At 37.3% G+C, this 14967-nt stretch overlaps 2 protein-coding genes across 2 annotated transcripts; both read right to left on the bottom strand.

Moving 5' to 3' along the window:
* Nucleotides 1-134: 134 nt before the first annotated feature.
* LOC108676611 lies at nucleotides 135-7624 on the bottom strand. The gene is made up of 2 exons (XM_018164720.2): nucleotides 7135-7624; nucleotides 135-852 (listed from the first exon to the last, which is right to left on the bottom strand). Exons 1-2 carry the CDS (start codon nucleotides 7282-7284, stop codon nucleotides 613-615), a joined length of 390 nt encoding a protein of 129 aa, XP_018020209.1. The 5' UTR covers nucleotides 7285-7624; the 3' UTR covers nucleotides 135-612.
* A 1414-nt stretch (nucleotides 7625-9038) lies between these two features.
* Nucleotides 9039-13952, bottom strand: LOC108676607 (probable serine racemase). The gene is made up of 8 exons (XM_018164715.2): nucleotides 13572-13952; nucleotides 13156-13258; nucleotides 12521-12593; nucleotides 12193-12199; nucleotides 11233-11329; nucleotides 10919-11037; nucleotides 10443-10553; nucleotides 9039-9931 (listed from the first exon to the last, which is right to left on the bottom strand). Exons 1-8 carry the CDS (start codon nucleotides 13767-13769, stop codon nucleotides 9749-9751), a joined length of 891 nt encoding a protein of 296 aa, XP_018020204.1. The 5' UTR covers nucleotides 13770-13952; the 3' UTR covers nucleotides 9039-9748.
* Nucleotides 13953-14967: the final 1015 nt, after the last annotated feature.

The raw sequence follows: 14967 nt of genomic DNA, 5'->3' as shown, positions 1-14967 counted from the left end.
AGGTGTTTCGTCGACGCCTAAACACGGAACTTTCGTAGAGCTAATTAATCTAATGCTTAGTCATAATATCTGCCCCATCCTTTCTTGCGTCTATTTATTTTTCGCTTGCTATTAATCTTATATGTGACGTGCCCTCGAAGTTCGTTTGAACCAGACGCCACGATAAATGCTTTGTAGAATAATAATCAGCGAGAATTTAACCTCGGTGTTCTAGGTTTCATGCGGGATTCTAATTAGTTTTAGAAATCACTATGCGTAAAAACTAATGTTCAGTAAGTAATAGGTTTCGGAGCTCCAGCCTATTTGGAGATCTTTGCTTGAAGCTCCTGAATTGTATCGCTGTTTATCTCAGATCTTCGTGTCCTTAACATTAGTTAGTTGAGGTATCCCCATGGTTGGGACGTTGCAGTTGTTCCTAGAGTAATTAATTCGTAACAAGATGATGTAGTGCCAATTTTCTTGATCTGGAATTTTTACTTTTTTTATCTTGAGTTATTACTGACGTATCTAATGCACCAGTTTTTCTACTTATTGGACTTGTTTGATTAAGAAGTTGTAAACAAATTAGGAGCTGGCGTTGCATCAATTTTGAAAAACCTCTATATTTTTAGATCATATTTCCAACGCATTCTCTACCACGTTTATGCCATCAGTAGAGTTATTATTGAGGCTATGAACGTCGCACAGCGCGTTGTGCTGGAAGTGCTCGAGGGCCTCGTAGACGGCGGAGGGACACAGCCACGACAAAGTGCCCGGAGGACATGGGCATAGCAGCGGCTGCAGGGCGCGGCGAGACCGCTCGTTGTTGTCCAGCTCCTCCACTGCAGGAAGCTCGCCCAGATGGAACACCGTCTGGTGATGACACATGAGATCTCAGTTCAAATTTACTTTAAATTGCTTGGGGTTGGTATTTACAACACTTCTCTTCAACTTCACTTCTTGTCTGTCTGTCTGTCTGCTACGAATCTTATAATCGAAATTTAACACACTTCTACTTATCCTATCGATCTGAAATTTTGCACACTTGCGTTGGAGACAATGCACGAATCAAATGACAAAATAAATAATTTTAAAAATATATATATATATATATATATATTTTTTCAATATTAAAAAAACTGAAAAAAATAATTTTGTCTGCTACAAATCTTATAATCAATATTTAACACACTTCTAGCTGTTCAATCTGCAGACTTGCGAATTTAACACACTTCTTGGCTGCAGACTTGCGTACAGTCGGAGACAATGTATGAATCAATTGACAGAATAAAAAATTTTGAAAATTTAATTTCTTTTAAATATTAAAATAATTAAAAAATTTATTTTTTATTGTTAGGAATTAAAATTAGAAATTAATTGTACATGTTTTACATTGGAGACACTAGATTTTTTAGAAGGGTTGTCTTTAAAAATAAATTTTTAAACGTATATTTTAATGGCTCATATTTAATCAGTTTATTATTCTAAACCAAAAATAACAAGTAAAGTGTCACCAGTATCAAAGTTTCCTTGCTAAATTCGTTAATTTAAAACCCCCAATGTATTATATTTCTTTACAAAATTCTTCCTCGGTCTGTTCAAGAGGAAGCGCTCCAGTTAGGCAGATCCGCTCCACCGCGCCACTAACGCTGTAACATCGTCGATTGCTGGATGATTACGTCGTAATGTCTTTAATGACGTTGAGTCGACGTCTAATGATTGCTGGGATGCAATTTTAACAAATAATGATTGGCAATGTCGTTCGAAGAAATGCATTTTAACAGCGGCAAAATCAAAAGAACGGATATACTTCTGCTATAATTTTCCCGTAGAAACCTCACGCTAACAAATAATAGGCAGGCAATGGTGATGTTATTCTCTGTTTTCCTGCGTGATTTTATTCCATGAACACTTGACACGTCGATAGTAAATTATTGCCTAACACTTTATGATTAAAAATATTTAGCTATTTTCTTGTTTCTAACAAATTTTGATACCCACTAATACTAGTGCTGGATGTGCACTTCCACGCTTTATAAATCGCATAACATGGAAACGGAAAGCTTAAAATATTGACGTCGTTAAAAATTATAAAAAAATTCATCGACATTGTGGTGGGAAGTGAGGTGCTATAGATAGATGCTATAAACGTAAAATGAGAGTTAAATGTCCGCTATTGTCTGCTATTGCAATATACTATAAAAATGAAATCAGTGCAAAAAACAGTCACTCTTTCAGAAATAAAAACAATTTTCAGATTTTTTTCAGACCCGTGTAATCAAAGTTAAACTTGTAAGAAAAGCAGACTGGATTACCAGTTTTTCACGGTGCATTTTTGCGGTCGTTCATGAGTGACGGATAAATGATCGTTATACGTGTACGTTTGTATGTGGCGGATAGTTGATTGATTGGCGAATAGTTGACGAACAATTGATCGATTGCGACGAATAATATAATTGATCGTTTAATTCAATTCAATAATTGATCGTTTGCAGAAGGCGAATAGCCGATCGTATATATGTGGCGAATAACTAATCATGTGCACGGCGCATGTGGCGAATAGGTGATCGCTCACACGTGGCGAATAAGTGATCGCTTGCCCGTGGCGAATAATTGATCGTATGTGCATGGCGAATAATTAATCGTGTGCATGTGGCGAATAGGTGATCGCTCACACGTGGCGAATAAGTGATCGCTTGCCCGTGGCAAATAATAATTCGTATTTGATTGCAAATTATTAATCGTGTGCACGTGGCGATTGATCGTATGTGCATGGCGAATAATTAATCGTGTGCATGTGGCGAATAGGTGATCGCTCACACGTGGCGAATAAGTGATCGCTTGCCCGTGGCAAATAATAATTCGTATTTGATTGCAAATTATTAATCGTGTGCACGTGGCGAATAAGTGATCGGTTGCATGTGGCGAACAAGTGATCGGTCGCATGTGGCGAAAAAGTGATCGTTTTCTTGTAACGAAAAAATGACCTGTATGATTGACATAGCCTGCATGTGACTGATCGTTTGACATGACATGTGATACACGACATACGACATGTGACTGGTGAATGTCGTATGTATGTCGTGTATGTGAGGCTCCGCTAATTTTGTTTATAAAGACCCAATCTACAAGTGGTGGACGACGTCTGAGTTGCCCATCCATTGGCGCGGAATTAAGATTCAGTCACCATCAAAATGAGGGCACCACCACATGAGGGCAAAGAGGGCTCTTTTCTTTACATGAATTTAGAACATATTTTAAAAATCAGTATAGCACATCCAATCATTTTAATCAACGTGGAACTATTTAGCCCTGTTTTCGATCAATATTTAGGTAATGCATTAGATGAAAATTTATTCTATATTAAATTTATCCGAAAATCAGTCTACGGCCTTCTACAAAAAAAAATCCGAGTTGAGAATTAGACTTTCCTCAGTCGGATTCACAGAACATTAATTATTGTTAGAAGAAATGCATTAATGAAGGTTTGGTCAATGCATTTATACTCGTTCGATGTTTTATGAAAATTTGTGACAAATTCTGCATAAATTCCAATTTGTCCAATTCCAACCAAGTGTGGGTTGTTTTTAAATTTATATGCAAAGTCAATTCTACTTTCGATTAGGAAATGACGGATTCGTTGCAACTTGTCATATGAACTAAGCGTTTAAATCAAAGAAAACGCCAAAAAATTCATTTTGTCTGCAGTGAAAACTTAGTCCAGCTCCATCATCAGTACAAAAACTTCATTAATACGATTTGACCAAAATAGGACCTACAAATTGCCTAAGGAATGCAAAACCTATTGCATAGGTTTCAACGGTTTCAAGTGGATACGAACTCATAACATCGTTTCCTCAGCTGGCGTCATAGTTTAAAGAAGGTGATAGAGTACCACGGGTAGCTATAGCTATAAAAGTTTCACCACGATGGTATGCTGCTAATCTATCCACCGCAGCTATTTATAACCGTCCAATTGTCAAACTCCGAATAAGAGGATCAATAATGATTGAACCGTAACCGATGACGTGAGCCCTAGGGAAAAGAGCAGCCACTTAAAGTACTACTTTCGAGGTGCTACTTCAAGATCCCGAATAAATTTATCGAACTGAAACTTTAAACGCGTGCTGCGTCTAAGCTTTACCAGGATTTCTAGGTAGAAGCCGAGCCAACTGCCACAGCCAAACATGATTGAGGCTGCATCTTTCCATCACAGAAGACCCGGTGCGGTACTCAATAGTAGCTCTATCGTCTCCTTAGATAATATAATTATTAGAAATGATACATAAACGTGCGTTGATGCATACAATAGCAAGTGCGGACCCTAGGCCATCAAAGTTCTTTGATGCATCATTGCAAAAAAAACAGTTTTTGTATTCTTCAAAGTTCATCTTATTAACAAATAATCTATATACTCGATGAATCGATACTGAACTTTTTTTCACCGCGACATTGACAAATATATACGGCAGGCAAACTGTTTAAACGTTGTTAAGGCGTCAGCAAACTTCATTTCCTTTATAAATGTGACGAACTTGTTATGTCGGAACTAATTGATGACAGATGTTGTGTTTGGTGAGAGCTTTCAAAATAATTGGCTCCTGGCCGTGAAAAATTTAATCGATTTGCGGTAGCTATACGAAACACATAACGGTATATTTTTGTGTCAGAAACTGGCGATCATTTTCTGGATTAATAACAACAGGTTTGCCACAAATGTCAATTTTTTTTCAATTGAAAAGATGTGATTAAGTCGACGTAAAAACATTAGAAAAATTCAATTTCACCAGAAATACGTCAATTAAGCTTATGTTGATTGATTCACATCTGCAAATGGACACGATTGCGCTCAATGCCAGTTTTTATCACAACACTTCTCTTTAACTTCACTTCTTGTTTGTCTGTCTGTACGTCTGCTACAAATTTTATACTCGAAATTTAACACACTTCTACTTATCCTATCGATCTGAAATTTTGCACCCTTGCGTAAAGTTGGAGACAACACATGAATCAAATGATAAAATAAATAATTTTAAAATTATTTTTTTTTCAATTTTAAAGAAATTGAAAAAATAATTTTGTCAGCTACAAATCTTATAACTGATATTTGACATAGTCCCATTCCAATTGGACTATGTCCACTGATCTGAAATTTTCCAATTGATCCAATTGATCTGAAATTTTGCACACTTGTGTGAAGTCGGAGGCAATGCATAAATCAATTGACAAAATAAATAATTTTGAAAAAAATTCATATATTAAAAAAATTGAAAAATTAATTTTTTAATATTCGAAAATAAAATGAGAAATTCATTGTACATCTGTAACATCGGAGACACTGGATTCTTCAGAAGTGTTGTCTTTAAAAAGTAATTTGAAACATATATTATTATATTTCAAAATATGACCTTAAACATGAAAGTTCTTCATTCTTCAACAAGATCGTTAAATGTATAAAAGGGAAATTTCAAGATTCAAATGAGCTGCAGTATCGCGAGTGGCAGTAAATCGAGTCGATAAATTTCGTGTCAATTTTGTGCTTGCGCTTAGATCTAATCTTTGCCTTTATTTACTAGAATTAGAGTGTAAATGGAAGTGAAAGGAGAGCGAAATTGACCCTGAAGCCCCTTTCACACAGGGCAGTAGATACTGCGCGCGTCAAAAATGCCGCAGCAGTATTTACATCGCAATCTTTCACACGAGGCGCTTTTTACTGCTGGGATCTATCTGTCTTGCAGTGCTTTATGCTTCATCAGTCCATCTCTATGTTTATGTACCAATTTTTCTATATGGAAATCTATCTCTACGTGAGAATAATGTAAATACATCTCTATGGAAATACCTATATATTTTATGGAAAATATATCTTATATGAAATATATCTCTATCACTTCAAGGATATATATATATTTATCAATGTATATCTTTATGTTTATGTAACATTATTTATGTACCGATATTTATGTCATAATATTATGCTATAATCTATGTCATGCAGTGCTGTTTATTATGAACCTAAAATACGGCACCACTGTCTGCTAGGGTGCGGCGTCAAAAACCGCCCAATGTGAAAGATTACATTTAATACCATTGCAAGCTAAACTGTCGCGGCAAATTTACCACCGCAGTTTTAGCTTGACACACGCTGGCGTCAGGCGTCAAGTTCTACGCCGCGGTAAAAGCAGTCGTGTGTGAACAGCAGTGCACATTTCGTATGTCCGCTAAGGTTCGGCAGTAAATACGACGCTGTAAGTTCGGCAGTAAATACGACGCAGTACGTTCGCAGTACGCAGAGCCTACGACGCAGTACGCAGTACGTTCGGCAGTAAATACGACGCTCTAAATACGACGCTGTAAGGTTCGGCAATGTAAGGATTTAGTCATTTATACTACAAAATAGCGGTTATCCCGTCATTACGGATGTAAGTTTATTGCGGACCGGAACTTACTAGGGACGAGTTACTTTAGATATTAGGGTTGTTTACTTTACGATCTCATCCTCGGCAGAAGTCTCCTTCTGATCCATATATCATTTGTACATACTGATTGCTGCTGTAATAAATATAATGTGGAAACTCGTGATCTATCTCCTGTGATGTGTCAAAGCTGATGTAGAGAACCCAAGCGAATTACTACAGGCAGTATTGGACGCTGGCAGTATTTACTGCCCTGTGTGAAAGGGGCCTGACATAGAACCGTCTTAGATCCGCTGGGAAGGAATTCGGTTTGGCGTCAGACTCTCATTCCGCATGAAATATTTCTAAACGCAGATTTATCATCTGTAGAACAAATTGTATTTCGTAAATGCTTCAACAATTCCATGAAAATTTTTTTGTTGAAATTTGTTCTAGCCAGTACTGGGAATAAATTTTAAGTAAACTGTGGTGCAAATGCGGCATATTTTTATAAATGCAATTTATGAAGTATCCATACTTGTTGCTAGCTGTAAAAGGAGTTAACAACCATGCTTACAACATGGCAAACGAAGTAAACGACGAAGCCTAATAACCACACCTACGACATGGCAGGCAGATTACAAGGTGAAACCAATATATAACCGAAATAGCAAAATGGATAACGGCGTGTGGTGAAACCAGTAACCAAACTCACGACGTTTCAAACGAAGTATACGGTGAAACTAATAATCAAACTTACGACATGACAAACGAAGTATATGGTGTGCACGTATTTTTTGCACTGAACGGTGCTGTTCTCGTGCGTTGGTTTCGACAGGACCTCTTGGAGAGCCAGAAGAAACACCACCGAAGCCGCTGCTGCTCGCACGTTATTCACGGCTTGCGACATCTCTGGCAGTCGTGTCTCGAAATTCTTGCTCGAATTATATGTTGCGAGTTTCCTTTATCTTGTTTATCCAGATAATAATAAATTTATGGAATGATCTGATCGCTAAGATGACGTCCGTCTTTCGTTGTGCTTGAGCCACTATTTTTTCAGAATGATCCAGTTGATTAATTCTGTAGAACAAAGTTAGGATTAAATTTTTTCGTCGCTTCACCAGAGAGCTTATATTTTATGTAATTGTATATGTGGCTGACTTAAATTTACAATCGAGTTTTATTCCACCAAGTGAGAACCTAAACAAGAGCGATTCCAACACGAGCGTTCATTAACACCTATAGCAGCCGACAAGAGCCTCTATGCGACGACTATGTTAAACCTCTAATGTACCTACGCTTTGTGTCAAGTCGGGTTGTCAAAGGTTACGCAATAGCATCGCTTATTTGATGAACTTTCATGCAGAGTTTATGTTGCAATAGTGTAACATCAATGGCCGTATTCCATGAAGTGCTGCGGAAACAAGTCTTATTGCTGCATAAACATTCTCGGAAAACAAATATCATTGCAAGTGCAGAATCTCGAGGTGCAGCTGATTGATGCAAGCGCAATAAGCAAATACTACGTGGACGAAGCCTCGCGTTAAATTGTTTTTACTACTGATTTGTCAATAGTTTAATTTAATTACTATCAATATTGCATTGACGATCGCTTTAATTTAGAGATTAGACTGGTTTCTATTTTGGACACTAGCCACATTATCAGTTCAAGCACTTCGAGAAGACGAGTTAATCAATAGAACAACCTAAATAACACGCACAATATTGCCACCTTAAATACCAAAATAATCAGCTATAATAACTTTAAAACCAATTGACTAAGAATTTCCTACGGATAAGAACAACAAGTATTGTTTAGAAATTGCCGACGGGTGGAGATATTCAAAACGTTGCTCCTTTTTTTGGTAATCCGTTTTATAAATAACTTAATAACGCGAATGTAATATAATTGAATAATGTGCAACGTTAATTAATTTAATAATATAATTTTATTAGTTTTACAATACTATATGTTTTTCTTTTAATAGTTCTTGCATTTTTGAAGTGGTGATGATGGAGTTGGTGTACGAGACGTATCCAACGAAGGCAAGTTGGATTTGCTCGACATTTTCTTTCATCTAAAACTATTCATTAATTTGCAAATTAAAAGGCAATTAACAGTTTAGACTAAAAATAATGTACCTAATTAAAAAACTACTAATTTACTTGAAAAATTTTCATGACCACACGCATTACATATTATAAATGAATTTAAAAGGACATAAAACGCAAAGTGTACTACATTTTCATTAAATAGTAACGGTGATTGTGAATTATCAGCTACGTTCTCCGGTAGATTGTACTGAAGTCTTTTTTTAATCTCTGTATATTTCTGCGCGAAAACATTTGAACTACGATTTCAGTTCCTAACAGTTTTCCGTTACTTTATTTTTTAAAAGTCAAATTAAATTCTAATATCTCCTCTTTAAATCCAGTCGTACGAATTGGTAATGATTATATTCTTGAATCCGAAATGTTTTCGGATACCGAAAGCTGGTATCCGAAATGTTTTCAATGAAGATTTGGGTTGTTTTGGCATTGCCTTCATTCATAATTTTTTGCTTTATTTGCAATTAAATGATTTTAGAGTTTAATTTTTTTTCCAGAGGCTTTCTTCTAGTGGTACAAAAACTCGGCTAGAACGAAGGGCAAGAAAAGACTCCATAAAATGTGCTTTATAAAATAATTCTAGAAAACATAACAGTTTTAGTCATCATTTATTAAAACTTGTAATAACAAACAAAACGAAGCGTCAACAATGACCGCAAGTGAGAAAATTTGCACAATTATAATTGCTGGGACTACGACAATTGTTATTCCTCCATCGGGACTACGAGGTGATAAGTAAGATAAATACGTCATAATTGTCAACACGTTAAACCGTTATAAAACTGGCTAAAATTTATAATCGAAACTTATGTTAAATTTATAAATTTTGATCCAAAACGTATTCAGGTATAGAATTGTTTAATAAGTTCATCAACAATAATTACATGGCATATTAGTTTTGACTTTCGTTATTGGAAAAAACATGTTCCACGATTTTTTAATATGTATTGCAATTCAAAGGCAGCCATTCGCTACCATTAGCCTACTCTTGAGAGTCGACATTACTTGACATCATTTCGTTTCATTTTTAATTTAACCATGAGTTGCCATGCTACATGTTTTAATAACTATAAATCGTGTCGAATAATTGTGTGTTCTTAGCCATTTTTAATCACTTCGTCAACCTGAAAGTTAAGTCAAGCATTTACCAACTTTGCCAACAACTTTGCCATTCACTTTGCTCACAAATTTGCCATTTACCAACTTTGCAAAATATTGGTTCTATCGACATCCATATGAGTATTATACGTAAACTCGTCTCGTTGCTAGGGAGTAACAGTTGTGCTTCGGCCCAGCGCAGGTTCCTCAAGGAGCATCTGAGGTAGCGGCGTGAAGCCCGTGTTGCCGCCACACAACACCACGCCCGCCCTCTGCACGTCGGGGCACCGCTGCTTCAGCTGCTGCACCGCCGCGTACACCGCCGCTCCCGACGCGGCCTCCACCACCACCTACGACACCAGAAATAGTTTGGCTGGCTTTCGTGAGAGCATCGCTCACATTCGGCTGATTTAATTTGAATTTGCGATGGCATCGCTTAAATTCGGATGATTTAATTTGAATGGCTTTTCGTAAGGGCATCGCTCTCATTCGGCGCTGATTTAATTTTGCTGGCCAATCATTATGAGTCACCATCACATTTGACAGATTTAGTTTACATCCATAGAGGTAATTTATCATTTAAATCAAACATGAATATTTCAGTGATTGTACCAGGCCGCGCGTTCAATCATACAACATTCAACCTTCACAGTTGTGCTCCGCCCTCAGGGCTGGCGATTATTTCAACCCGCCCTATAAAAATAAAACTCATTTAGCCTTGCAATAAATTAAGGCTTACGATCCTTCAACGAGATTCAGTGTAGCTGAAATTTTCTTATCTTCTTCCACCAACACATGCACATAAGGAAGATTCATTATTTTATATCATGTTCGTTAATTATACAATAAATTGACTCGCACCTTCATCCTGGTGAGAGCGAGCCTCATGCCCTGCATCATCTGCGGGTCCGTGACGGTGAAGACCTCAGGCTCCACCAGCGAGCACAGCACAGGGAACGTCAGCTCACCCACCTAACGTGGGAAAAGTAATCTCGACGTTTTGAAAAGAACAGTTCGGAGATATTGTGCAACGACGAAACACCTATTGTGCAATTTTCGTTTTCAAAATTTTCAAAGGTCGTTTTTCAAATCAATGTCTGTTCTATACGCTTTCGTTTTTATATAAAAAATATAATCATTGAGTAACATCATAAGTCATGAACGATCTTCATTGGATAAGTTTATAGTTCATGAAGTATTAACAAGCTGAATCGTGATGAGGTAAAATTTTAACTTACGTCAAATGGAGTCTCTGATCAATTAGGGTTTAGGTTCCACACGAACAATATAAATCACATGAGAATAAATATTATACACCACGTCAAGACGCGAGTGACCTGTTGGGTCCTGATGGAGTCTGCGACGGTAGGCAGGAACTGAGGCGGGTTGTGCCACAGCCTCTTCTTGGCGACCAGGCTGCTGCCCAGCTCCTTGCCCGCCGGCTCCACCGCGTACACTGAACACATAATGCTATACAACAATAACGTTTTTTGTATACGGTGTTAAATAAATGAAGTAGTAGACGGAGACAAAAAGCATTCAGTTACTGCACGTAGCAAATTATTGTGCCGAAAGTAAATCATTTCAATAGAAAAGTATTAGAATGTTTAATTCGGGAAAGTGGAATTATTTCGTTGACCAAATTGCCAACCTTTGCACTGAGGCCGCAGGGCTTTGACGGCCACGGCGATGCCAGCAGTCATGCCGCCTCCACTTATGGGTACCAAGATAGCGTCCAAGTCCGGGACCTGAAGAAATTATACATCGTTGTATTCTATTATGATAATGAAAATGTTCCTAAATGAAATTGAAATTTTGCTAGGCAGATGAACCAACCTATTCTGTAACTGTAATCGATAGAAAATAATCGACAAATAGATCATATAATTTACACATCTTTCCTAATCCATTTTTCATCCTCTACAAAGGCATCGTTAGCTGTAGGAGAGCTTGAGTGCCACTACGACGTCTGCGTGTTCAAAGTCTGTGTTTAGAGCTTGGCACCTTAAAAATATGGGAGTGTTCGAGACATCATCCGAATCTGAAATTGTATTTTAATGGAGGAATAATGAGGGAGGCATCACAAAACAGACTGGATTAAAAACTGAATCGAATTTCACTTTAGCGCAGACTTAGAATTCAAGAACGAGAGTTCAATGGCTATCTTCGGTGAACAAAAGTTTGAACTATTCTTTCTTAGAATCTTCACCACTTTAGTTTAAACACTACCATGACAACAAATCAGGTTGTCTTATTTAGAAATTATCCGGGATCAACTATATTAAGTAGTGTCGAGGTTAACATGACAGTACCAATACACAGTAGAACAAATCATGTAGAACAAATATTGTAGAACAATACAGGACAGAACAAATCATGCAGAACAAATATTGTAGAACAATACAGGATGGGTCGTGTGGTAATGTGGGTCGTGTGGTAATGTGGGTCGTGTGGTAATGTGGGTCGTGTGGTAATGTGGGTCGTGTGGTAATGTGGGTCGTGTGTCAACACTGCTACTGATTATTGCCGTAACTGCGGGTCATGGAGCTTCCATCAAGAATATTACTTATCGTAACCATTTGGCGTTTAGAATAATTCAGTCTGATCGTACCCGTATTCTGAATATATCAGCCTTATTATAACATTATGAAATTTCTGATACCCGTAACTGTAACGCATGTGATTTTAAATAGTGAGAATGAGAATGTTTTTCATGATTTCTACTTGGGATTTGGCAGCTAGAACGCCGAAAAAAGAATGAAACTCAACCGTGAGAATTGAAGACTCATCATTGCTTCCATTATTTGATTTGAGCGATTTTTTACGAGGTTTAAATACCAGTGTCATTTATTGAGATAAGTTAGACGAGTTACTCATTATCGTTCTCCGCCATTATTCATTCATAATTTGATCTATGCTTCATAAAATTAACGAGTTACCCTTCGATCGCTTGGCACTTGATGTCTGGAGTATCGTTAGGCACCACAACGCAGCACGGCAAGCCTGCGCACTCTGTGTAGTGCAAAATATCTTGTTTACAAGTACTTATATTATAAGCTTTTTTATATCGCAAGTTCACTAGAAATTGTAATGCAGTGAAAATGCCAAATAAATTCGTAATAACTTAGGCAATCAAATACAATCAATGCGTCTGTATGGATAAGAAAATTTACGCTCCTTTAAGACTTGAAATTGGCAATCATCGTTTTTTATAAGGTATTTAAAAGCAAAGAAGAAAGCGCTAAGCAAATGAATTTGCTCGGCGTTTTCTTTGCTTTTAAATTCCTTCTATATTTCCAGATTATTATGTGTTTCGTGTAAATTTGGCTTTTCTCTATTGATTGTCCTTGTATTCTCTATATATTCGAACCGACGATGGAGCTGGCCTCCATCATCGGAATAAAAGAACGCGACAGAACGTAAAAAATCGTTTAGAATACTACCAGAATATATAGTAAAACGCGTGCAACAAACAACATACGCATATAGTGAGCTAAAAAATTCTTCAACGCATTTTTAGACTATATATTTTACATTCATACCTACAAAAATACAAACTTGTATGTTTACTTACTGGAAGCATAGGCTACCGCTTGGCCGTGGTTTCCGGTGCTGTGGGTGACTATGCCTGGCAGCTTCTTGCCGTCCTTCTTACTTTCCTCCATTGCATGGAACACCTTTATAAAAAAATATAGTTAACTACTGATCAAATCGAATCAAAAACTATTATGGATCGTCATAAAAAAACAGAGATTCATTATGATCATAGTTGAGACTTTATAAGGTCAACATTATTGTAGATGCTGTGTTTAGTGAATTATTTAGTGTATTTCGTGTGTTTAAAATCCTGGCTAAATGGCATATACTCAACGCGTTGCCGGCACCTCTGGCTGTACAAGAGCCAGTTTTCTGAAGTTATATGGCATAAACTCACTACATTACAGGGGCTATAAAAGGGCCAGTTTTTTAATCTAAATGTCATATACTCACCGCGTTACAGGCACCTCTGGCTTTAAAAGAGCCAGTTTTCTGAAAGTTCTCGGCTTTGAAGAAGAGCTGGAGACCAGCGATCTGGTCGAGGCTGCTGGAGCTGAGGACGGGCGTCTTGTGCACCCACGGGGCAACCCGCGTCGCCGCCTCCTTCACCATCTCCAGGCTTATGCCTTCTGTGGCCAACACCTTGTCCATCTCATTGACTATTAAGCGTCTCTATCACAAAATCGTGTGATATTTAGCATCTACTGGCAATGATTTGGGAAAATTGTCAACATAATATTTTTTTTTAATATTCAACGGATGTGACTTAAAATCATATTACTGCCCAATACGTGCAAAAGATAGTAAAAAATGGCCTACTACCTGTGAAGAATTGCTACGCGACAACGGATTGAACTCTGATTAGCTGTTTTGAACGTACGAGCCCGGCTTTGGCATGGAATTTTCATAAGAGACCGAATGTATCGGTTAAGAAAATTGTGTGCTAAAGGGCTCGTTTCCATCCAAAATAATATAAATACTACAATCCTAGTCTTAAATTCACTTTGTATGTGGCGTTAACTTTTCAATAGCAATACATCACGCTGCGATAAGACACTAATGAGTACATTGTACGGTTCTTGGGTTATGTTATCGCAATTTCCTCTTCAAAGTATGAAATGAAATTATGAGGAAAATTCCAATCAAAGTGAGTTAAACTATCAAGCTTGCACAAATCAAATGTATTAATAAGGACGTGAATTATTCTCAGGTTGCTTTCGCTGATATATGCTTGTGCACATGGTCGTTCGAGTTGCCTTCACGATGAAGATGGCCAATTAATAAAAAGACGCAAATCGTAAGAGAATAAAATGCAAAAAGCGGCCAAGAACTTAGAATCAAATTACTTACAACTAACAAGGCTGGCGAATTCATAATGAACGAAAACCTGACGCTGCATGTCATTGTCATTTCCAAAGTATTCATATGAGAAGTTTTGAACAACCGCCGGTCACTAAATGACAGAAGTCGCAGGTACTGAGTGAGGCTGCGCAACTCAAGCAGCCTGCGACGGACAGATGCATCGTTAGATAACAATTTTTACAGTCCAAAATAACGAATGAAAATTAGATTATTATGAATAATTTCAATAAAATAAACAGCTGGACAATTCAGAGGTTGTCTAGCATTGATTCATAAATTTAGATGCAATAATTCGAGCATGAATTCTCGTACAATCGTAAAATAAAAACCTAAAGAAAATACATCGGAACAGCGGAAGCAGTTCCATTCGTAGTTGTGTGATCTGACAAATCCTCAGCCAACTGATAATTAACTGGCTGCCTTCGTCGACATACATCAACCTTCGATTTTATTTAATACCATCCAGAATAAGCATAAAATATTACGA

Source organism: Hyalella azteca, unplaced genomic scaffold (assembly GCF_000764305.2).
Source record: "Hyalella azteca isolate HAZT.00-mixed unplaced genomic scaffold, Hazt_2.0.2 contig8570, whole genome shotgun sequence".
Lineage (NCBI taxonomy): Eukaryota > Metazoa > Arthropoda > Malacostraca > Amphipoda > Hyalellidae > Hyalella > Hyalella azteca.
The sequence above is the reverse complement of the archived record's forward strand: the minus strand, read 5'-3'. Positions and strand labels throughout refer to the sequence as shown.